This window comes from Lithobates pipiens, unplaced genomic scaffold (genome assembly GCF_037356315.1).
Source record: "Lithobates pipiens isolate NorthernLeopardFrog02 unplaced genomic scaffold, aLitPip1_a1.2 Scaffold_1, whole genome shotgun sequence".
Lineage (NCBI taxonomy): Eukaryota > Metazoa > Chordata > Amphibia > Anura > Ranidae > Lithobates > Lithobates pipiens.
The window spans coordinates 179,416,047-179,441,105 of record NW_027507685.1 but is presented as its reverse complement, the minus strand read 5'-3'; the positions used below and the strand labels follow the sequence as shown (position 1 = coordinate 179,441,105).

At 44.6% G+C, this 25,059-nt stretch overlaps 1 protein-coding gene across 5 annotated transcripts in view; it reads left to right on the top strand.

The window, feature by feature from the left end:
- The window catches only part of DDR1 (discoidin domain receptor tyrosine kinase 1), a 141,092-nt gene that overhangs the window by 69,187 nt on the left and 46,846 nt on the right, over positions 1-25,059 (top strand). For 3 of the 5 annotated variants that reach the window (XM_077478967.1, XM_077478971.1, XM_077478966.1), the window contains exons 2-4: positions 15,315-15,379; positions 16,997-17,124; positions 18,824-18,926. In XM_077478967.1, the coding sequence (XP_077335093.1) occupies positions 15,336-15,379; positions 16,997-17,124; positions 18,824-18,926 (275 nt within the window). In that variant the 5' untranslated portion in view covers positions 15,315-15,335. The remainder of the gene's footprint in view (positions 1-15,314; positions 15,380-16,996; positions 17,125-18,823; positions 18,927-25,059) is intronic. The other 2 variants (XM_077478969.1, XM_077478970.1) reach the window with 1 other exon arrangement.

The window sequence follows — 25,059 nt, the reverse complement described above, 5'->3', positions numbered from 1 at the left end:
CACAACGATTTGAACAGTTGACATTGCTGCAAATGGGTTGTGACTTGTCATTGCGATTTTTGAACTGTCAAACTGCATGATAAATCGCGCTGATGTGAACCAGGGATTACTGGTTGGGTTTACAATTATGTGAATACGATGTGGGTTTTTCCCGCATCCAATTCGCATTACAGGAGAGTGTGACCCTCTCTCAATGGAGCCGGTTTACACAGCTCCCGGGGTTGCCGTGGCCCACATTCGGAAAGGGTCCTGCGCGTCTTTGGTTCCGAATCATGTGCGAATTCAGGCAGAAATTCAGACCTGATTTGCACCCGAATCAATGAACAGGGACGCACTGGACCCCGGCTGTGAACCGCGGCCGCAGCATATGTGAACTCAGCCTTACTGATCAAGGTGACGTTAGAAGTTGATTGGTTATGCACAGCTGCACCATATTCTGTGTGCAGTCGTTTTAGTAAATCTCCCCCTATAAACTTTGCCCCTTGGTACAGTCTTATCCTTGTCATTTTTAAAAATGTTGATATTGTGTATCCACTACAATACAGGGCACTTTTGCCCCCTTCCTTCCCAGCCCAATTTTCAGATTTCAGCGTTCTCGCAATTTCAATGACAATTGCGCGGTCATGCTATGCTGTACCCAAATTAAATTGTTATCATTTTTTTTGCACAAATAGAGCTTTATTTTGGTGTTATTTATTAACGACTGCGTTTTTTTTTTTTGCGATATAAGCGAAAAAAGAGCGGAAATTTGAAAAAAATATATATTTTCTTCTTTCTATTTTAAAAGAAATCCAATAAAATCAAATTTTGTCGTAAATTTAAGCCAAAATGTATTCTGCTACATGTCTTTGGTAAAAAAAATTCCGTTAAGTGTATAATAATTGGTTTGTGTGATCACGGACATATGTACGTAAATGATCATGTACAGATGTGTGCAGGTGATCACGGACATATGTGTGCAGATAATCATTGGGACATGTGATTTTAGTGGGACATATGTGGGGGACATGTGTTTTTATTATTGGGGACATGTGTTTTTATTATTTGGGGACATGTGTGTTTTGGGGACATATGTGGGGACATTGTGTTTATACTGTGTGGTGATGTGTGTTTTCACTAGACTGGTGATCATTGAGTAAAAAGCTGTAAAAAATAGCTCATACTCACTGATCACCAGCTGGCTGCAGCGATCTGCTCTCCTCTCCTCATCGACGACTTCCGTGTGAGGAGAGGAGGAGCCGATTGCCTAGCAACCGGCTGTTTGTTTATATCACATGACGGCCGTGAACGGACACGACCATCATGTGATCAGGAGGGCCAATCACAGAGCCCTCCTGCCGATCCGAGATGCGCCGTGTCCAGGTGACACGGGCGCATCGGGATCGCGCCGCTGCGCAGGCACGCGCACGCTCAATCCCTCTACTTCTGATGGACGTTCAGGAACGTCCACTCAGAAGTAGAGAGCTCCCACCCGGCCGTATATATACATTGGCCGGGTGGGAAGTAGATTAAAAAACATTTTGTTCGTATTTAGGTACTCTGCTCCAAGGTTTCTTCCCCCCTTTTTTTTTTTAACTTTGTTTTTATTTACCTTTTATAGCATTGTTTTGTTATTATCTTTGATTGGTTAAGACCCTGATGGGTTTTACTTCCTCTTTATTTCCCTGCAAAGGTAAAGCATAATGGGCTACTGTGCATCGCACAATAGCCCATTATGTGTCACTTACCTGACAGCGAAGCCCGCGATGTCTCCATTGTCCCCACTAGCAGCGCGTGTCCATCTTCACCCCTCTTTCTTCCGGGACCGCGAACTCCAGCTCTCTGATTGGCCGGAGTCACGTGACGTCACTCCCACACATGCGTGCAGGAGCCGCTAGTCACGGCATGACCTCTATTAGAAATGGCACAATGTGTCGTAGTCATCGGCGCGGGTCTTTTTAGTAAATATGTCCTAAACCGTGGAGGTTTAGGACATATTTCAAGTACCTACAGGTAAGCCTTGATACAGGCTGTAGGTAAAAGTGGTGGTACAGGATGTACCACCACTTTAAAGGGGATGTACAGGTACGCATATTTACCCACCGCTGCCATTGTGCGATGTATATCGACGTGCAGTGGTTGGCAAGTGGTTAGCATGTAATTATGTCCCAGTCTAAAGTCTAGTACACACAGACTGAATTTTGGACGGCATCGGCCAGTTCAATAGAAACTCGTAGGCCTGCGTGTAGGCTGTTCAGCCAGCTTCTGTTGATGGGGCATGACCGCAAAAGGTCTGCTGATTGGCTGAGAGTGCTGACCAATGCATTCTGTCCCCCCCCCCCCCCCCCGGGCTGCCTACCTATCAGAACACAGTAGCACAACAGGGGAGATCGCTGTACTAACATCAGACAGTTAGTATAGCGGCTCCTGCTGAGCTGTTTTTATTTTTTTTGTTTTGTTCAGCCTTGCTGGGTTGAATGAAAAAAAATCGACTAGTGGGTACAAGGCTTAAAGGAGAAGTATGGGTTTGGCTTTTTTTCCCTATTCATACTTACCTAGGTGGATACAGTATTGGTTGGAAGCTGTATCTGTCCCCCAGCATCTCTGCAATGAGAACCGAGCCATGAAACACCGCTCACTGGAGCACTAAGCTGTGGAGGGTCAGCGAGCGGCTCGCTGAGAGGCTGAGACTGCCATCAGTCCAGGCACCTGGTGGATCTAGTCTTCCCAAGTCGGGATGACCCCTTTGCCTGTCAACAGAGAGCGGACTTCAGACCGCTCTCTGCTGAAAATGGGTCACAGGCGTGCAAAATTAATTGCACTCCTGTGACCCATAAGAAAAGCCCAGTCAAATGAGCCCAGGCTGGACTTCTCCTTTAAAGTGTTACTAAACACACAACAGTAAAATCAGTCTGTATATGCGGTAAAGTATGCTTGTTATACTCACTGTGGAACCTCAGGGGTTAATCCTTCGCATTGTGTAAAAAGGCAGTTTGATCCTGTCTTCTCTGATTCTCCCCTTCTTCCACAGTCCCCAACCCACCTGCTGATAGAACAAAGCCCTAGGAGGCACCCTGAACATGCTCAGTTTGGTGTGTATTGCTAGAGTTGTGTTTTTTTTTGGGGGGGGGGGGGGTGCATGTGATCGGCATAGGGCCAAACAGCACTCCCCGGACAGAGGCTCAGGGGTCATGCAGCCTCATAGGTCCACCTGAAACACTGACAGGCGGTCCTGATCGTACTACGTTAGTGTCTCCAAAGTATCAAATTCAAAATTAAACTTTTATTGGCTTTTCATAAAAATTTGTTCTGAACTCAACATGCTTTTGTCTGGTCCTTTTCTCCATAAATCTTTCAGCTGATATGAGACATGAGCTGAGCCATAAATCTGTTCCTGGCACCAGGGACAAATCAACAGGCTCTGAAGTATTGAGGTCTGAGGATCATCATGACAGCCAGGTAGCTAGCATTTTCAGAAAGGCAGGTCAGAATTGGCAGTCTACCTATTTATGTTAGTGTAGCATTTCATATTGCTGATATGTGGCTGCTGTACCGAGTACTTGTAAGCCCTTGTACACACGGTCGGAGATTCCGACAACCAAATCCGTCGGATTTTGTCCGTCGGATTTTGTCCGACGGATCTTGTCCGAAACTGTTGCATACACACGGTCGGACAAAGTTGTCGGAAAATCCGATCGTTCAGAACGTGATGACGTAATTTCGTTACGATGGGACTACGTTCAGGCTAGTAGCCAATGGCTTTGGTGTAGGAATTTGATCTGAGCATGCGTGGCACTTGGTCCGATCGGAATTCTGTACACATGATCGGAGTATGTGCGATCGGACCAGTTTGTCATAAAATATTTCCAGCAAGTTGGAAAATTTGGTCCGACGGATATTCTGACGGAAACAGTCCGATGCATACCACACACAGTCGGATTATCCGACAAAACGGTCTGATAGGACACATTCCGACGGATTCTCCGACCGTGTGTACAAGGGCTATGAGAAAGTATCCTGTTCTCTTTGTATTGCTTCCTTTGTGTGAAATCCCTGGTGTTCCTGCTAGTCCCTCTATTTTCCTATGAAAAACTGACCAAACTCAGCATGAGAGCACAGCAAGGTCAGTTCTGGGAACTCAGTCTGCTCTCCTCGAATGATGAGATTTGTTCTAACATACCCTCCCTCCGCAACCTTTCACTGGGTAGACCCGTGTATTGCTGTTTGTCCTCCCCTAGCTCTCTGGCTCCTTATGCAGCTGAGAACAGGGGGAATGTGATCACTAAAAGAAGTCCAGCCTGAGCTTGTTTGGCTGTATGTCTCCTATGGGTCACAGGAGTGCAATTCATTTGTTTTCAGCAGAGATCGGTCTGAAGTCCACTCTCTGACATCACCAAGATCAGTCCAGGCACCGCATCATCCGGGCTCTGGGAGTCTGGATCCACCAGGTGCCTGGACTGATGGCTGTCTCAGCCTTTCAGCAAGCAGCTGAGACGGCTGCTCCCCACCCCTCCACAGCTTAGCGCGCCAATGAGCGTGGAGGCGCAGAGCAGGAGAGCTGCTGATTGACAGGCAGCAGCTCTCTGCTTGGGGAGCTGTGAGAACCGAGCTATCGGCTGTGTTCGGTCACTCGGCTCTCAGTTTAGAGGCGCCAGGGGACAGATTCTGCATACACCTAGGTAAGTATAAAACCCAAACCCATACTTCTCCTTTAACCACTTGCTTACTGGGCACTTAAACCCCCCTCAGTCCCAGACCAATTTTCAGCTTTCAGCGCTGATGCACTTTGAGTGACAATTACGCGGTCATACAACACTGTACCCAAATGAAATTTTTATCATTTTTTTCCCACAAATAGAGCTTTCTTTTGGTGGTATTTAGTTACAGCTCGGAGTTTTATTTTTTGCTAAACAAACAAAAAAAAATCATGTTTTAATAGTTTGTTATAAAATTTTGCAAACGGGTCATTTTTCTCCTTCATTGAAGTGCGCTGATTAGGCGGCACTGATAGGCTGCATTGGTGGGCACTGATGGGCTGCATTGGTGGGCACTGATGGGCTGCATTGGTGGGCACTGATAGGCTGCACTGGTGGGCACTGATAGGCATAGTTAAGGCGGCACTAATAGGCACAGATAAGGCGGCACCGATGGGCACAGATAAGGCGGCACTGATGGGCAAAGATGGGCACAGATAAGATGGCACGGATGGGTGGCACGGATAAGTGGCACGGATGGGTGGCATGGATGGGCACTGATAGGTACCACAGATAGATGGGACTGATGGGCACTGATAGGTGGCACTGATAGGTGGCTCTGATAGGTGGCACTGCTGGGCACTGATGGGCGGCACTGCTGGGCACTGATGGGCGGCACTGCTGGGCACTGATGGGCGGCACTGGGGTGCAGCACCTTTGAGGCAGATTTTGGGTGGCACTGTGGGTGGCACTGCTGGGTGGCACTGCTGGGTGGCACTGTGGGCACTGCTGGGTGGCACTGTGGGCACTATGGGCACTGCTGGGTGGCACTGACAGGGGGGCACTTACTTTATTTCAGGATGGCACTGCGGGTGGCAGGTGGGCACTGGCAGGGGGCAGGTGTCCGTTTAAATTGCTGGCCGTGATCGGGACTGATGTCCCGAACACGGCCGCCGGCGATCGGCTTTTTGTCAGCGCGAGGAGGAATACTAGCCGATTACCGGCTCCGTTTTATCACATGATCAGCTGTCATTGGCTGACAGCTGATCACGTGATAAGGGGTCGGGATCGACCCCTTACACGGATCGGTGATCAGGCGAGTCTCACAGACTCGCCGATCACAGAGCGCGCCGCGCGCGCCCCTCAGGGGGCGCGCAGGCCGCTCGTAACCGGGACTACGTCAATAGATGTAGTCCCGGAAATGTGGGTCCGCGCTATTGCCGTCATTTTGCAATAGCGCGGATCCCAAGTGGTTAAAAAAGGGGATAAATGGTAATTTTTTTAATGCTTTTTATATGTACACACAAAAGTTTTGCCTTTCATGTCTATTTAAGGCTTGGTTCACACCACTGCGGGCCGTACATCCTGCTTTTGCTCGGGCACGGCAGCCCGTTCATTTGAATGAGTAGCTGTGCTGCATGAAACGCACAAAAAAGGTGTATGCACCTTTTCCTTTTTTACAAAAAGGTAAAAAAAGACCATGTAGTTTCCCCGCGGTTTCCGCACCCACAATTGGGCTGCAGGCTGAGTGGGAGGAGCCCCGTGCATCTCGAAAGGTGTGATTCGGCTCCGGGTGTTTGCAGGTGCAGGAATCCATGATCAATTCCTGCGCCTGTAACTGAATCGCACGACCTGCATTAGTATGAAGCGAGCCTTACATTGAATGGATTCTTTTACAAGGTTAAGATTCACATATACTTGAAAGTAACACTAAACTCCGATTTAAGAAATCTGCTATCCCAGTATGTTTCGCTCTCAGCTTTCTCCAAAATCCTTTTTTTCCATTGCTTTGATCCAACTTCCTGTTAGAGGATAGCAACGTTTGTTCTCTATGGTCCTTCTGTAAGTAAGAGTGTAGCCACCCTCTCTATCTCACTCCCAAGATGCACTATGGGATTTGTAGTGTGCAAGAATCGGTGAACTCAACTAACGTACACTGCTTGCTCCAAACAAACAGAAGTGAGGGGGGAAAGGCAGAAAAACACATTAATAAACAATTGAATGAACTAGTTTCTGCCCGCCCACCGCCAAATGACAGCGGGGGGGTGCGACTCTCGTTCTGGGATGACGTCATATGACAGCGTCCCAGAACGCCCACACCGTGTTACTAAGACACGGCACGACCCCGATCTCTGTAAAGAGCCACGTACGCTGCTCTTTAACCATGTGATCGGCTGTGTCCAATCACAGCCGGTCACATGTAAACACAGAGATGCCGGTAATCGGCGCTCCTCGCCTCACACTAGCAGAGTGTGTGGCAAGGAGAGCCAATCAATGGCATCTCCTCACAGGAGACATCTACACATGCAATCAGGGCACTGATCATCAGTGCCCTGATTACAATAGTGACACCAGTGCCACAAATCACCGTCAGCAATCAGTGCCCACCACTGTCAGCAATCAGTGCCCACCACTGCCTACAAGTGCCACCAATCAGTGCCCACTGGTGATGCCAGTCCGTGCTGGTTATTAGTCCCACTTACCAGTGCGGCCCATCAATGCCCATCACTGCTGTCCATCAATGCCCATCAGTGTCACCTATCAGTGCCACACATCAATGCCCATCAGTAACGCCTATCTATGCCGCCTATTAGTGCCCCTCAGTGCCACCTAACCATGCCCATCAGTGCCGCCTATCAGTGCCACCTATCAGTACCCATAAGTGCAACATATTAGTGCCACCTAATCCAGCACCCATAAGTGCCACCTCATTAATGCCCACCAGTTCAGCCTATCAGTGCCCATCAGCACACATCAGTGAAGGAGAAAAATTACTTAATTACAAAATGTACTGACAAACTTTTTTGGTCTTTTTTCTTTTTTTAGTAAATAATAAAAAACCCAGCAGTGATTAAATACCATCTAAAGAAAGCTCTATTTGTGTAAAGAAAATGTTACAAATTTCATCTGGGTACAGTGTAGCATGACCACACAATTGTCATTCAAAGTGTGACAGTGCTCTGTAGGCAAATGTTTAAAAATGGATTACAGGGCCAATAAATAGTGGGTATGCATGAGTTCTTTTTGGGAAATTGGGAGATAGTGTAGGAGCAGGAGGGGCAGACTAATACCCAGTGAAGTAATGGGTCACTTCAGCCCCCCTTACCCCCTAGATGTGTCACACGTCATACTTTGTCACCCACATGTCTCAGACCGTTTTCTGCCTCGCCATGACCACACAATAAGGCTGATTCACAAAAGTGAACAGGGTCCAATCTTTCAAATGGGGAAAAAGAAGTCTAATAGGTTGCTACGGGCAGATGATCCACTTCTGCTCCAGTGTTTTATTAGTCAGCTCCTGTGTATTCAATGAGAAATTCTTTATCAAGCTGTGCCACAATAACAAGTGCCAGTCTGTATTCTATCCCTATATTGTGTTCTCTCCATGGTAATTCTTCACATTCCAGTCTCTGCAAGCCCACTGTCCCACCCTTATCAATCTGCGTATTGTGGGCATTCTGCTCATTCTGCAATGTCTACAATTCACATTCTATTAACCATTTAAACATTAGACTTTGCTGTGTACTGCTGGGCCCCGTGCAGGAGTATCCGGCACTATATCACCATACCTGCCAACATTTTGAGATGGGAATGAGGGACACCTACTAACAAACGTATGTAGGCATAGGACACGCCCCCTGCCACACCCCCTTAAAGGAGAATTAACAGGGAAAAAAAGGTTAATTAAATCCACAAGGGCTTTTTTTAACCACTACTATTCCTTTATATTGGCTTTTAAAATGTACAAATTGAAAATTAGCCCACATTTCAGCATTGTATCAATGTATCATCTATTCAAGTACCAAAGTGTATATATTCCCACTGTGACAGTTTGACTGTGTATTGTTTCACTGGGGTGATTTACGAAAACTGGAGAGTGCAATATCTGGTGCAGCTCTGCAAGGTAGCCAATCAGCTTCTAACTTCAGTTTGTTCAGTTAAGCTTTGACAATAAAACCTGGAGGTTTAATGGTTTCTATGCAGAGCTGCACCAGATTTTGCACCCTCCATCTTTAGTAATGCTGGCCATACACTATACGAAAAATCGTCAGAAATTCGGTCATTTAGACGTGGGCACAAAATCGATAATCATTAAGACGTTTTTGAGCCAAAAAAACTAAGGAAAAGTTTGGAAATTTTCTGCCGAACAAACGATAAATTGAAAGGTTAATGTGTTTCCCATCTGAACTGTCTGCACTAGGTATATGTGAAAAAAATGCATTCATTTATGTCCACTAAACGATTTATCGGTCATTATATGATGGCATTATCGTTTGTGGTCACGGCCGAATGTTTGTTTTTTTAAAATTGTTTGGCCGGTTTTTCAAATAGTGTATGGCCAGCATAAGTCAATCTGTGTCACCTGCAAGAGAAACAGACTAAATATGATCTCACTTTGTCATCTGTAACAGTAGTTGACTGCGCATTGTTTCACCATGTCACCTGTAAAAAACAAAAAAAACAAAAAAAAAAACAGACTGGTTATTTTTCCACTGTTACCTGCATCACGGTTTGACTGTGCATTGTTTTGTTGTGTCACCTGAACCAGAATGAATATTATCCCACTGACTGTGCATTGTCTCACTATTTCTCCCATAAGAGTACCAGACTATTGTCCACCATGCCACCTATAACAGTATTTGACTGTGTACAATTTCAATGTATTATCAATTCCAGACTGAATATCCCACTATGCCACCTGTAACTGTGTTAGACTGGGCATTGTATTACTATGTCACCTGTAAGCGTATCAGACTGAATATTATCCCACTGCACCCGCCTGTAAGAATATTCATTAGTGCATTGTATCACTGAGTCACTTGTAAGAGTATTTGACTATGAATTATCTAATTGTCATTTTACTGGTACCACTATGTACATTATCTAGGAGTGCAACCTGTTTATGCATATTACCTCACTATGCCAACTATAGATATATCAGACTGTGTATTATCTAACAGTGACACCCATAACAATGCCAGACTCTTCATAGTCTCACTTTCTATCTGCAAGAGTACCAAACTAAACACTTTTTCATCTAGAAAATTATCAGACTGTGTATTATCACTTTGTATCAACACTTATTATCTCACTGTGTCACTTGTAAGGATGCCAGTCTCTTCATTATCTCACTGTCTCATATGAGTATCAGAATGTGCATTACACTACTCTATCTTCTGTATGAATATTAGAAATGTAAATGATCCCACAGAACCACTTAGCATACTGTCAGGATGTACCTTTTGGCTAAGATCAAGTGTAGTATCTGTTCTTATCAGTTACCAATAGGTGGCGCTTGCTTCCGTCCCTGCTCTACGGCAAGGTGGAGCAGGGGTGGCGGTTGCTATGCAAAACCTGCTGGTGTGAAGGTGACCTGGAGCGGTTTGTAGCCGAAAAGGAAGCCTTCTGATGAGGATGGAGAACCACTGGTCGGCGCCAGGGGAGGGGACCCTGGCCTTCTGGCCTGGATTGGGGCAGCTTTAGCTCTGGTAAGTTTTTCGGGAGGGAACATTGGTTCCCCTTTCTCCCACCGGGGGAACGGCCAGTACTTCCCGAATGTAATTAGGTAGGAGTGATGGGAGCGAGGGTGAGGCCTGATGGCAAAGGGCTCTAACTAAGCTCCTGGATCTCCATGCCTTTCTGGCTGGGGTGGGGGCTGCTGTGGTCTGGGCTGGGGGATGCTTTTGTTGAAAAGCCTATGGTGATGTGCCCCTGAAGTGGCAGTTCAGGGGTGCATTACGTTCACTGTGCTTTGTCACACTGATGTCTGGCACCTTGGTCACGTTACTATAAACACACTTTTTCACACCTGCCTCTAGGGCAGGGCCTTTTGGCTAGGACCAGAGGAATTTTTGATTCCTGGCCGGGCGGCCTGGTCATTGTTTTACATAATGGCCACTTTTTCACTCTCCCTCTTCACTATCCCTTCCCCACGTTATTTATTTATTGTATTTCTGTATGGTTTGTCACGTTTTATGTTACCTGCACGTTTGGCGAATAGGGTGTCGGTCCTCGGGCCAACCCTGAAAGTCTTGTGGGAGGGTGGACATAGGCCTTCTGGCTTGGTTCACCCTCTCTTTGGGGGGTCTCCCTTCGGAGTAGCCCCTACCCTAGTACCTGGGTGGGTCTGTGTCGGCAGACCTTCCAGAGAAAGGCGGTCGTCTGGCTTCGGCTAGATGGGCCATATATTGGTACCCCAGTCCCCGTCTGGAGCCTAACGCCACGGGGGGATCAGGGTAAGGTCCTTTCTTGTGGAGGATAGCAGACACCCGTGGCACGTTTTTGTGTTTCACTCTTGATGTGTGTGCACTTTTTTTGGCACCGGGTGGAAGTTTTTGGGTGTGTTTTGCACGCCATAGGCTTTAAAAAAAAAAAAAAAAAAAACTGTCAGAATGTACGTTATCTCATTGTGGTACTTATATGAGTACAAGGCTCATTATTATCCCACTGTGCTACTTAAATGAGTGTTCAACTGTCGCTTATCTCACTATAAAATCCGTAAGTGTGTGCCAGGTGTGCCCAGGCACACCCTATTCACCCTTTGCAGCATAAATTCCTCCTACTGCCCTGGCTACCCCCACCCCTGCAGAGCTGCCAGCTTTCCTCCTCTCCCAGTGGTGGCTGCTGGCTGGTGGTATCGTTTTTTTTTCTTTGGGGGGGGGGGGGGGCGAAAAAACAATGCACCCACATCCTCCCCCTGGTCGGTCACCAGTCACGCACTTACCCCCATCTAAATCACGGGCAGAGCTTCTTCTGGGCGGCGGGTGGTGGTTTCCCCTGCGTCTCCTCCTCCTTGGCATCACGGCGACTTCTGCCATGCATCTCCTCCCTCCTCCTCCTCCTAGTCAGCCAAGAGGATCGCTTCTCCTCTCAGCTAATCGGGTGATGGGTCTCAGGACCCACTTCCTGATTGGTCAGGAGGAAGATCAGGAAGAAAATTGAGAATATTTATTGACTATTGTCACACAACTGGATGGGCTCTGCGCCCCGAGCCCACCCTTTTTTTGAAGCCTATTAAAACCTTTGGCCCTAATCAGGTGCTTCAATAAAATAAAATAAAAAACCCCATTGAATCCATGCATCCAGCACCCCGCATGTAGATTTGGAAGTCTGGTGCATGGATAGGGGTGCAGTGCCCCTGCAACCTGTATTACAGGCTGCCATTGTCCTCTTCTCTCCTGCCGGCTGTTGCTGCAGGGATGTCTTAGGATGAGTGGGGGAAGGGGCCAGTATATATGTAATTTACCGACTCCTTCCCTTTCTTAGCCTGGTTCACACTGAGCTGCGGGAATGAAGATTTTGCTCCCACTTGTCAGTCCCGATTTCGGCCGTGATTACAGAGACATCTGTGCAGAGACCTCGAAATAGCAAAAAGTAGTACAGAAACTACTTTGTAAAATCAGTGCGGCACCGCAAATGCAGCGTTGCACTGATTAGGTCGGTGTCATCACCGGCAATTGTTGCCGATTTGACATGTCAAATCGCATATCAAATCGTACCAATGTGAACCAGGGCTGAATGAACATCGTGAGTGATGGGTAGTGTGTGTTTGAGCTTTGGGGTGCACACCCTAATGCAATAGGCTGCACACACACCTGGTATGATATCTGTAAGAATGTTGGAATGTGCGTTGTCTTGCTTCCTTTAAATTATCAGACTGTATACAATCTGTGTCACATTTAGGAGGACCAGGTTAAATATTATCTTGCTATGCTATCTGTAAGACGGTCAGGCGGGGGGGGGGGGGGTAGGGGTTATTTGCTAAAACTATATAAAACTGGAATGTGCGAAATCTGGTGCAGCTGTGCATAGAAACCATAAGCTTCCCGGTTGAGCAAGCTGAGGTTACGAGCTGATTGGCTACAATGCACCAGATTCTGAATGCACAAGTTTTATCAAATCTTTACTACTGTGTCACCTGAAAGGTTATTAGACTTGGTGTTGATCCACTTTGTCGCCTGGAAGATTATCAAATGGAAAATTTTCCACCGCACCGCCTGTAATCAGCCTGTATATTATCCAACCATGTCAACTTTAGGAGTTAAGCCCCATACACACTATCAGATTTTCTGCTGATTTTTGTCTTCAGATTTACCAAAACCATATAATATGAGGTCAAACCTTAGGAGTTTCAATTTGTATGTAATCAGGCAGGCCCTTGCACTACATGGTTTTGATAAATCTGAAGACAGAAATCGGTGTGTATGGGGCTTTACAGACTGTGCATTATCTTGTGGTTTCATCAGTAAGAGCACAAAACTGTATATTGTCCCACTATGTTACCTGCATGAGTATAAGACTGGAAGTTATCCCACTGTGTCACCTGTATGGGACATTATACTATCCCACTGTGTCACCTGTATGGGACATTATACTATCCCACTGTGTCACCTGTATGAGACATTATACTATCCCACTGTGTCACCTGTATGGGACATTATACTATCCCACTGTGTCACCTGTATGGGACATTATACTATCCCACTGTGTCACCTGTATGAGACATTATACTATCCCACTGTGTCACCTGTATGAGACATTATACTATCCCACTGTGTCACCTGTATGAGACATTATACTATCCCACTGTGTCACCTGTATGAGACATTATACTATCCCACTGTGTCACCTGTATGAGACATTATACTATCCCACTGTGTCACCTGTATGGGACATTATACTATCCCACTGTGTCACCTGTATGAGACATTATACTATCCCACTGTGTCACCTGTATGAGACATTATACTATCCCACTGTGTCACCTGTATGAGACATTATACTATCCCACTGTGTCACCTGTATAAGACATTATACTATCCCACTGTGTCACCTGTATGAGACATTATACTATCCCACTGTGTCACCTGTATGAGACATTATACTATCCCACTGTGTCACCTGTATGGGACATTATACTATCCCACTGTGTCACCTGTATGGGACATTATACTATCCCACTGTGTCACCTGTATGGGACATTATACTATCCCACTGTGTCACCTGTATGAGACATTATACTATCCCACTGTGTCACCTGTATGGGACATTATACTATCCCACTGTGTCACCTGTATGAGACATTATACTTCCCACTGTGTCACCTGTATGGGACATTATACTTCCCACTGTGTCACCTGTATGAGACATTATACTATCCCACTGTGTCACCTGTATGAGACATTATACTATCCCACTGTGTCACCTGTATGGGACATTATACTATCCCACTGTGTCACCTGTATGAGACATTATACTATCCCACTGTGTCACCTGTATGGGACATTATACTATCCCACTGTGTCACCTGTATGAGACATTATACTTCCCACTGTGTCACCTGTATGGGACATTATACTTCCCACTGTGTCACCTGTATGAGACATTATACTATCCCACTGTGTCACCTGTATGGGACATTATACTATCCCACTGTGTCACCTGTATGAGACATTATACTATCCCACTGTGTCACCTGTATGAGACATTATATTATCCCACTGTGTCACTTGTATGAGACATTATACTATCCCACTGTGTCACCTGTATGAGACATTATACTATCCCACTGTGTCACCTGTATGAGACATTATACTATCCCACTGTGTCACTTGTATGAGACATTATACTATCCCACTGTGTCACCTGTACAAACCTCCCAACTTTTTGAGGTGGGAATGAGGGACACCTATCAGAAAATGTATGCAGGCATAGGACACACCCCTTGCCACACACCCTTAAAGGAGAATTGTACAAAGAAAAAAAACAGATTGGTTAAACCCACAAGTGTTTTTTTTTTACCAACTACTATTCCTTCATATTGGCTTTTGGAATTTACAAATGCAGCCATTTAAAATTCAGATGAAAGGTTTAGCACTAGGAAACACTTTTTGATAGATAAAAAGTGCATTTTATATACAGCTATATAGATCAGACCAAAATGAGGAGGACAGAGGGACACCGCTCCTAATCAGGGACAGTTGGGAGCTATACTATCCCACTGTGTCACCTGTATGGGACATTATACTATCCCACTGTGTCACCTGTATGAGACATTATACTATCCCACTGTGTCACCTGTATGAGACATTATACTATCCCACTGTGTCACCTGTATGAGACATTATACTATCCCACTGTGTCACCTGTATGGGACATTATACTATCCCACTGTGTCACCTGTATGAGACATTATACTATCCCACTGTGTCACCTGTATGAGACATTATACTATCCCACTGTGTCACCTGTATGGGACATTATACTATCCCACTGTGTCACCTGTATGAGACATTATACTATCCCACTGTGTCACCTGTATGAGACATTATACTATCCCACTGTGTCACCTGTATGAGACATTATACTATCCCACGGTGTCACCTCTACATACCTCCCAACTTTTTGAGATGGGAATGAGGGACACCTATTAGTATAGGACACACACCCTGCCACGCCCCTTAAAGGAGAATTATACAAAAAAATTGTTAAACCCACAAGTGCTTTATTTTTTCCACTTCTATTTCTTTATATTAGCTTTTGAAGTTTACAAATGCAGCAATTTAGTAACTGGATGAAAGATTTAGTACCAGGAAACACTTTTTGAAAGATAAATAGTGCATTTTATACACCATTATATAGATCAGATGAAAATGAAGAGGAATGAGGGACAGAGGGACTTTGTTCCAATCAGGGACAGTTGAGAGGTATGCCTTTATGAGACGTTATACTATCCCACTGTATAAGACTGTATTTCCGCAGTGTCACATGTAAGAATATTTGGCTGTGCATCATTAAACTGAGCCACCTGTATGATGATAAAACCGAGCATTAAGCCACTAGGGGGGATTTACTAAAACTGGGGAGTTCAAAATCAGGTGCAGCTCTGCATAGTAACCAATCAGCTTTCAGGTTTTATTGTCAAAACTTAATTGAAGAAGCTGAAGTTATACCCCGTACACACGATCCGAAAATTGTCCGAAAAATGCCGCATTCGAATCGATTGTACGATAATCGGATTGTTAGTACAGAGCTTTCGAGAGCCAATCAGGACAGTTCACCCGACATTATTCTATCAGTCATGCACGGAAATTTTTTTTCGTACAATGCCAGATCGTACGATTTCATTTAATCAGTACAGCTGTCATTTGAAAATGTAATACAAATGCATTACAACACATGACATCACTTCCGCATTTTTAGTCTGTCGTACGAGAATTTTCGTGACTTTAGTAAATTCATTAGATTCGACATGAGATTAGCATGCAAAAAAAAAAGGAAGATGATGCGTCCGATAATCTCATCGTGTGTACGGGGCATTAGAAGCTGATTGGCTACCATGCACAGCTGCACCAGATTCTGTGTACTCCAGTTTTAATAAAGCAACCCCACTGTGTTATCTATAGGAATATTATTTCAGTGTGAAACATGTATGAGTTTTAGACTATGTGCTATGTCACTCTACCGCTTGTGGGGAAATATCAGAATGTGCATTATCTCATTATGTCGCCTGCATGAGTATTAGACTATATAGTACCCCACTGTGCAACCTGTAGAATTACGTAAATGTAAATTTTCTCACTGTGTCACCTCTATGAATGAGTATTGGACTGTGTATTATCCCATTGTGGCAGATGCTAAAATAATAGATACCACTGTTCAATTTTTACTGAATATTGAACTTTTTCACCTGTAAGAGTGTTAGACTGTGTAGTGTCAGCAGGATATTCCTTTGCCCCACCTTTTATACGGATCAGAACCTTTATGAGATCCTCACGCTCGTACATTCATGTATGATCTCAGTACTGGGCCAAAAGCAAATCAATTCCCATAATCATCATGGCAGAACCATCAATATGTTACCCAGTGGGTAAAAGTCGATTTCTGGAGTGATGATCTGCTTTAACTTTCAGCACACGTGTAATTGATTTTATTCACTTATATAGCACCAACATATTCCGTAGCTCTTTAGAGAACACTAAACCATTCACGAAGGTCCCAAAAGACATTGCACGCTCTGCCAATTTGGTCATAAGCCAGTGAGCCCAGCTGTCTCTTTTCTGATTGTGGAGGCAACTGGAGCACCAGAGGAAACCCAACACAAAGAGAACATGCAGTCTGGATCCAGGTCATGTCCCTGGATGGAACTGTTTCCAGAACCCCAGTTCTTATCTGCATATGAACAGTGGGGACCAAAACCAGAAGAAAAATATGGAGACATACTCATAGCAACCAATCAAATTATTTGCTTTGTTTTTTTTAGATTAAAGCAAACTTTTTATTCTGTTTTATGTGATATAATAAACAACATTATGTTTTCACAGCAAAAAATATGAAGGAATATTTCATGGAAAGTCGCTGACGGGAGATGTAAAGATGGGATCTCGACTTCTTTCCCTGTGTTTGCTGCTCGGCGTCTGCTTGGGTGAACCTGACGCTCATTTTGATCCATGTAAGTCCTATTAAAAGGGTTCAGCATGTTCAAAAGTGGCTTATAGTGAAGAACTAAGTTTTTGTAGCAGAATAAACATTGTTTAGCCCTTTTTTTCCCATTATTGTTATTATTATAATACAGGATTATACAGGATTTAAATAGCAACAGCAGCTTGTGGAGTTATTGCGTATCTAATCACAAAAGCAAAAATGTTTTAGATTTTATCATGTCAGACCTTAGATTTGATGGCTGTATTCGTTTTTTATTTTCACCTAGTGATGCTCGTAACACACTTTTCGCACACTTACCGTACTGGCTGCTTCCCATAGCCCCCATAGCAAGCCAGTTGCGTCCATAGACACACATAGAGTGTCTTGGCCCGCCCCTGTGCTCTCCTCACAAGCTGTGATTGACAGCAGCAGGGGCTAATGGAACCTGGAAGCTGATTGGTTTCTGTGCAGAAGTGCGTCAGATTTTGCACTGCTAAGCCAGTGCCTTAGAAAACAAGTCATCGGATCAACATTTAAACCAGGAAACTAGTATTTTTCAAATTTTAGGACTGGGCAATGAGTGGTCAGAACTAGGTACCACATCCCATTGCGTAAATGCGAACAATTGGTAAAGAACAAGCAGGACTTTAAAGGTACCAAAATAATATGCAAATAGATTTAAAAACATACATTTTATTAGACATACGTTTCTTTAAAATGATAAAAAAACATTCAAAAAGCATATAACGCGGGAAACCACGTCTTACTCTACATGTTTCGCTCATAAGAGCTTCCTCAGGAGATTTTGAAAGTGTTGCATGAAGTTAAATACTACAAAAGAAACGGACAATACTGAAGAATTGTACTTGAAGATTATTGTGACAATTGTGTCGAAAAGATTACATCATAAATCATGATTGTATACATTTTACAAAAAATATAATAACGAGCTGAGAATGCATGCCTACCAGATGCTTTTGTTCGCAGTGATACTTGAATTAATTGGAAAATTCTGATTCCTAGACTGGAGCCTGAGTTAAAGGGGTGTATATGCAACCATAGGGAGAGAATAAAGATTCTGAAATGTATAAAATCCACATGTAAGTTTATTAGCTTTATGGCCCTGATTGATTAGACCAGGATAATAAAAAGGGTTAATTACTAATTTTAAAGTGAGACAAAGTTGACCTTATTCAGAGTTGCAACAGTGTAGAACAAATAAGATCTTTTTTGTCCCCAAGACAGGGAGAAATGGTTTATTTCTGGGAAATCTATGAGAGTGTAGTAGTGCTGAGTCTTTTTGACACTATTACGATAATCTTCAAGTACAATTTTTCATTATTGTCCACTTCTTTTGTAGTATTTAACGTCATGCAACACTTTCAAAATCTCCTGAGGAAGCTCTTATGAGCGAAACATGTAGAGTAAGAATTGGTTGCACGTGTTATATGAATGTTATGCTTATTGAACATTTGTTGTAATTTTAAAGAACTGTATGTCTTATAAAATGTTATATTTTTATAAAATCTATTTGCATATTATTTTGGAACCTTTGACGTCCTGCTTGTTCTTTACCAATTGTTCTCTAGTATTTTTCGAAGCAAAGGTCAGCAATATCAGACTTCTTATTTTCTCCATATGGGTTTGTTTACAAAAAAAAAACAACTATGCCTTTCTTTGGTCAGTCACTATGCTAACAGAATTGACTTCTTGTTTTTAATTTTTAGCTATATGCCGCTATGCATTGGGTATGCAGGACAGAACCATCCCTGATGAGGACATCACAGCATCCAGTGCGTGGTCAGATTCCACTGAGGCCAAACATAGCAGGTGAGACGTCTTCTACTTATGGTTGTATTTAAAGCAGAGTTCCACCCAAAAGTGGAACTTCCGCTCGTTGTACTCTTTTCCCCCCTCAGGCACCGCATTTGGCACCTTTCGGGGGTGCGGGGCAGGATACCTGTCTTTCATAGGTATCTCGTTCCCACTTCCAGGAGCCTCGGCCACAGGTATTGACATCACTGCCTGGGCTCCCTCCCTCCTCCTTCCCCAGCCACCGGGCCAGTAGGAGAGCGGAGCCTTGTGCATGCGCAGTAGAGTTTCCGATGTGAAGCCATAAGGCTTTACTGCTGGGTTCCCTTACTCGCAATGGAGGCGGCATGCACCCGACAGCTGATGGAAACATTAGCTAGGGTTCCGACATCGCTGGACTCCAGGACAGGTAAGTGTCCAATTATTAAAAGTCAGCAGCTGCAGTATGTGCAGCTGTTGGCTTTTTAATTTTTGCGGCAGTGGGCAGGCCTTTGCTTTAAAGATGATCCACTTCCAAATCTCCTTCCAAAGTGCATGAATGAACATTTCAAATAATCAAGGAAACATTTTGGCTTTGTAAGTTGAGCTTGGCCATATTCAAGATTCATATAACCCATACTAATATATTTTTTAAACGAAGCTCTGCAATTCAGATGTCCCCAATATACATACTGTTCTAGGACTGAATATATGCAGCTCATTTTTTATAGTAGAAAACAAACACTCTTGCACACAAGTGAATGGACTAGATTTTGTAATGGATAACACCTCAGGATAGGGGTATCTTAACAGTCCAAAAGAAAGGAAATAAAACAAGGGTGCACCGACCTTGTGCATTATCCTTAGATATATTTTATTAAAAAATTAAGTAAGACATTACTTACAAACGTATAGAAGAAAAATCGTAGTATAAATGGTCTCCAGACAATAGCAATTGGTCAGAGTAACAACTGACTCCAGATGGTAGCAGAGGAGAAAACAGGGGTCACTGTCGGCTGACGCGTTTCGAGGGATTACCTTCTTCCTCAGAGCCCAGCAGTGTTGCATCTTTCAGCTTCCCCTATATTGCCCCTGTATTCTCCTCTGCTACCATCTGCAGTCTATTGTTACTCTGACCAATTGCTATCGTCTGGAGACCAGAAGATCCAGGAGGGTGTGCATTTACATCTTCTTAGAATGATCTCAAATACCCATGATAGAATAACTATAGCCTTAATATTCAAATATAAACAGTTCTTCCTCTGTGCATACTGGTTATGTAATGGATAATTCTCTGCAGACTTAACATTTTATAGCCCTTTAAGTCAATGTCAGACAAAGGTAGTGATGGAGAGTATCTGGCAGACTGTTTCCCATGGTAACTTTTTACTTTTAAAGTGAAATTCTTGGCAAACAGTTGAATACACATAAAAGAATGCATATGTGTGAAATGTTTTACCTGCCAAAATATTTGTATTCCTGTTCAGCCAGTCTTGTGGTTCACAAAACTCTACAATATACAGCCAGGTTGATGACTTAATCGTTCTCCTCTGAAGTGAATTAATACAACTTGGTCAAAAGTCTGCTATATAGACAGTATTCCGCAGTGTATAAAACTAAATTGCAGCAGAGTAAGAAAAAAACTTGAATATATAAAAAACAAAAAAAGAAAACAAACTCTTCTACTAGTGTATTTTAAATAAAATATAACGTCCTAGGTGTAGACTCCTCCGATTTTTCTTGATGTAAAGATCAATATCCAACATCAGAAATTACAGTCCTTTAGATGCAAGGTCATTCACTGCCACTAGAATTAAAGCAAACGTTTACCATAACGGTTACCCTCAGAGCCTAGAGGTCAGTATTCATTTGTGTATGGTATTGGTCCCGTACAGGATCAGGGTCAAACCTGCTCTACCTTTACAGCCTCCCATATAACACAACACAGCCAGTATCTGCAAAGAAAGGAAGATACACTATATTTCCAAAAGTATTGGGACACATGACTTTTAATGGCATCCCAATCTTAGTACGTAGGGTTCAATATTGAGTTGGCCCACCCTTTGCAGCTATAACAGCTTCAGCTCTTCTGGGAAGGCTGTCCACAAGGTTTAGGAGTGTGTCTATGGGAATGTGTGACCATTCTTCCAGAAGCACATTTGTGAGGTCAGGCACTAATATGAACGAAAAGGCTTGGCTCGCAGTCTCTGCTTTAATTCATCCCAAAGGTGTTCTGTCTGGTTGAGGTCAGGACTCTGTGCAGGCCAGTCAAGTTCCTCCACCCCAAACTCTCTCATCCATGTCTTTATGGACCTTGCTTTGTGCACTGGTCCAAATCATTGGAACTCAACCCCGTAGAACATCCTAAACCCTGTGGACAGCCTTCCCAGAAGAGTTGAAGCTGTTATAGCTGCAAAGGGTGGGCCCACTCAATATTGAACCCTACAGACTGAGACTGGGATGCCATTAAAAGTCATGTGCGTGTAAAGGCAGGTGTCTGAATACTTTTGGTAATATAGTATACTTTAACCACTTCCGGACCAGCCACCGAAGTTGTACTGCGGCAGGTTGGCTCCCCTGCACGAAACCACGTAACTATACGTCGGTTCGCTGGGTCTGGCTAGCAGGCACATATGGTGATCCTGCATAAGGATCCTTGGTCAGGCATTTCCTTTATGGAGCGATAACGCTCTGTCTCTAACTCCCAAATGTGCTCCTGTGTTGTCACCCTGTCACACCAGTGTCTGATGGAGACTAAAGTGGCCGTTCCCAATTATGTTGGCATGTCAGCTTTCATTGAGCAATGCCATGCGACCATCGCTTAGGTGGATGTAGATATGAATTTGCTGCAAACAGGCCACAGGATGATGATATACAATGCTTTAGTAAACTAAAATTAATTCCATTAGGGTTTACATCTATTTTAAAAACCCTTTTACACATGGCGCCCTATGTTCTGTTAGTTGTTTGTCCCCTCTCCATTCGCCCCCTAAAATATGCTTTTAAGTATTTATAACACTTGCACATCATTGGGGCCCTCTCTATTTAAGCCTTTTCTTTCTAAAATACTGCATGTCAGTCCATGGCAAAAACTAGGAAAACAATGTTCACCTGTTTTTATACATGCCTAATCTAATAAACGTAAGTTTGTTAAAGATGAAAGATGCCCTTTAAGCCAGATGATTTTGCTAATTCAATTCAGGGTTCAGGAAGATGGCACATCAAACAGAAGAGCTGTAGGAGGTAATAAAGTTCTATGTTTCGCTTCGGCCCATTTTACCCCTCAGATGGCCACCACATGTAATTTGCTTTGAAGACAATTTAAAGTTTGTAGACAAAATACTTCAGCAAAGTTCAGGGATGTCCTTGAGAATGTTTGGCTGTTTTGCATCAGGCCACTTTTTGAGATTAGCAACTGGGATATTGAGAGTGAGCTTATGAGAAAAAGCAGGGGTTCACGCTTTTGCCTTCATTAGACTGTGAGAAATTGTTATAGGCACCATTCAGCTTAACAAAATAATGAAAGGTGCTTACAGTGGAACTAGTCTTATGCCGCGTACACACGAGCGGACTGTATGGCGTACTTAGTCCGTCATACAATCCGACGGACAGTCTGTCATACTTTCGACTGAACGGACTTGACCACACACGGATGCACAAACAGTCCGTCGAAAGCTTGCTCGATGATGTGTACAGCACGTACGACGGGACTAGAAATAGGAAGTCCAATACACAGCAAAGCACCCTTCCGCCGTGTAAATCCTTTCTGAGCATGCGCCATTCTTAGTCCGTCGAACTAGCCTACCGACGAGCAGATTGTCCGCTGAAACCAAAGTACGACGGACAGAATTTCGAAAAATCCGAAATACTTAGTACGCCAGACTGCACGCTGAAAAAGTCCGCTGAAGCCCACACACGAGCGGACTGTCCGCTGAAATGTGTTTCGACGGACTAAGTACGCCATACAGTCCGCCCGTGTGTACGCGGCATTAGAAGGCTTGGACACTCTTTCAAGTTTTTATTGCTGTCTGTGATTCCATTGGGAAGATTTGTTCTGCCTCATTATGAACCCTTTGTGGTATTTGAAAGAGAATCCAGGATCCATGAGAATACAATTTCTGGTGTCCTTGTGAATCTTAAGGCCGGTGGCTTGTTCATATATAAGGAACATTTGGGACCAAAAGGGCAGGAGCAAAGTGCGAGACCAGTGGCGTAACTAGAACCTTCAGGGCCCCAATGCAAGAAACCATGAAGGGCCCCCCTGAACTCCAGCCAGGGCCCTTTCCTCCGAGTCCAGCGGTGGAACTCCAGGGCGTGGTCACAGGTATGACCTTTGTGAGCCCTGTAGTTCCACCACTGGCATCAGTAGTTTTTTTTATTATTTTTATTTTTAGGTGCCCCATTGGGGGACTATCCCTAGGCAGGATGGGGTCCCCGTCCCCAGAAGAAATTAGGTCCTTTTCTCCAGGGCAGATGAAGTTACTGCCCCCAGGTGAGAAGGGGTCCCTGTCCCCAGGGGAGATGGGGGTCCCTGTCCCCACGTGAGAAGGGGCCCCTGTCCCCAGGGGGAGATGGAGGGGTAAGTAATGGTGTGTGGGGGATGGGGTCCTCTCATTAGCCATGACCAAGCTGCAGGCCGCGCACTCATCCATGTTGGCCTGGGCTCCATCCAGTGTGCTGGACGGGTGATCAGCATATCTCCCAGAGACCTTTCATCATCTGTGTATGACGGAGGAGGAGGGGGGCTGGCAGACAAGCCTGCAGTGTCCTCCGGGGAGCCGGCTCTCATAGTGCTGCACTGCATCTGTGTGCTTAAAGAATGCAGTGCAGTGTGGGCCAGACTCGGGGGGGGGGGCGGGACTCTGGCTGGGGAGAACAGACATCGGACTGAGCGGCAATGCATGGAGCAGGAGAGGGGTACTCTGAGGAGCCAGCCGAGGACACAGGTCATGCGGGGAATGCACAACTAAAGAGCAGCCAGTGCGATAGTCGAGCATGGAGCTCTGCTAGTCACCCTCCACCTCCAGCCACCCGTGTGCATGGTGCACTGGTACCCCTAGCTGCCTATGCTGCTGCTGGCCATATGTAGAGGGGGCTGCATGGGCCCCCTGCAGCACAGGGCCCAGTTGCGGTCGTGACTGCTGCACCCCCTATAGTTACGCCCCTGTGCGAGACCATTAAACATCTAGCATGGTCCTGCTTTCTTTTTTGCAGTGCCAGTACAAGACACAAGTGAATTTTGTTTTTTATATGGCGTACCAGCGTGCAACATATGTAGCAGCGCTGTACTAGCATGTCAGGATCTAAAGCCTGGTACACACGGGCCGAATGTCAGAAGACATCAGCTAGTTAAAACAAAAACAAAAAGTCCGACGTTCGGCCTGTGTATATGGCGGTCTGTTTGACAGAAGGCGGTCGTTTAGCCGAATTCTGTCAGACGAACATGCTGGAAAACCAGCAGCTGACCAACCCCCAATCAGCGCTCTCAGCTAATGCAGAGAGCTCTGTTTGGAGTATTCTAGCAGGGGAACGTCGCCCTGTCGGAACACAACAGCTCAGCAGGGGAAATCACGAAACTAAATTTGTATAGTTAGTACAGTGGTTCCAACCAGAGCTGACAGTGAACGAAAAAAAAAAAAAAAACGAATAGTGTGTACCAGGCTTTAAAGTGTTTCTCCCGGGCTGCTGACCCAATGTTGAGTTTGTGTGTCAAGGTGAATTTTTATGGAAGACTTGTCACTGAATTGAGGATTCGGGTCTCTTTCTAAGACCGAGATATAATAGAGCTAGATGCATACTCCCTTGTTCAGTAGTGTAGAATAAAGTTGGCAGATTAGATGGGTTGGGGCTTGAGATTGGAAATAGTTTTGAAGGGCGAGGGGTCCCTAAAGATCTGTTTTTGCTAAAGCTGTTGATGAATATCCTCAGTTTCATAATTAGGCATCCCATTGAGGATAGTCTTCCAATATGACCTCTCTTGTTGGCACTTCAGGCTACGTTCTAGTGTCTTGGGAACAGCTTTAAACACCCTTTTCTCTGTGGATGGTGCAGTTGAACAGATTAGAAAGTCTTACCCAATTCCTATTATTTACATTGGTGCTCAGCTATTTCAGCAGCTTTAAGACGCATGTACTCGGACTTTTGTCTGCATGTGAGTTCTTTTATTTTCTAT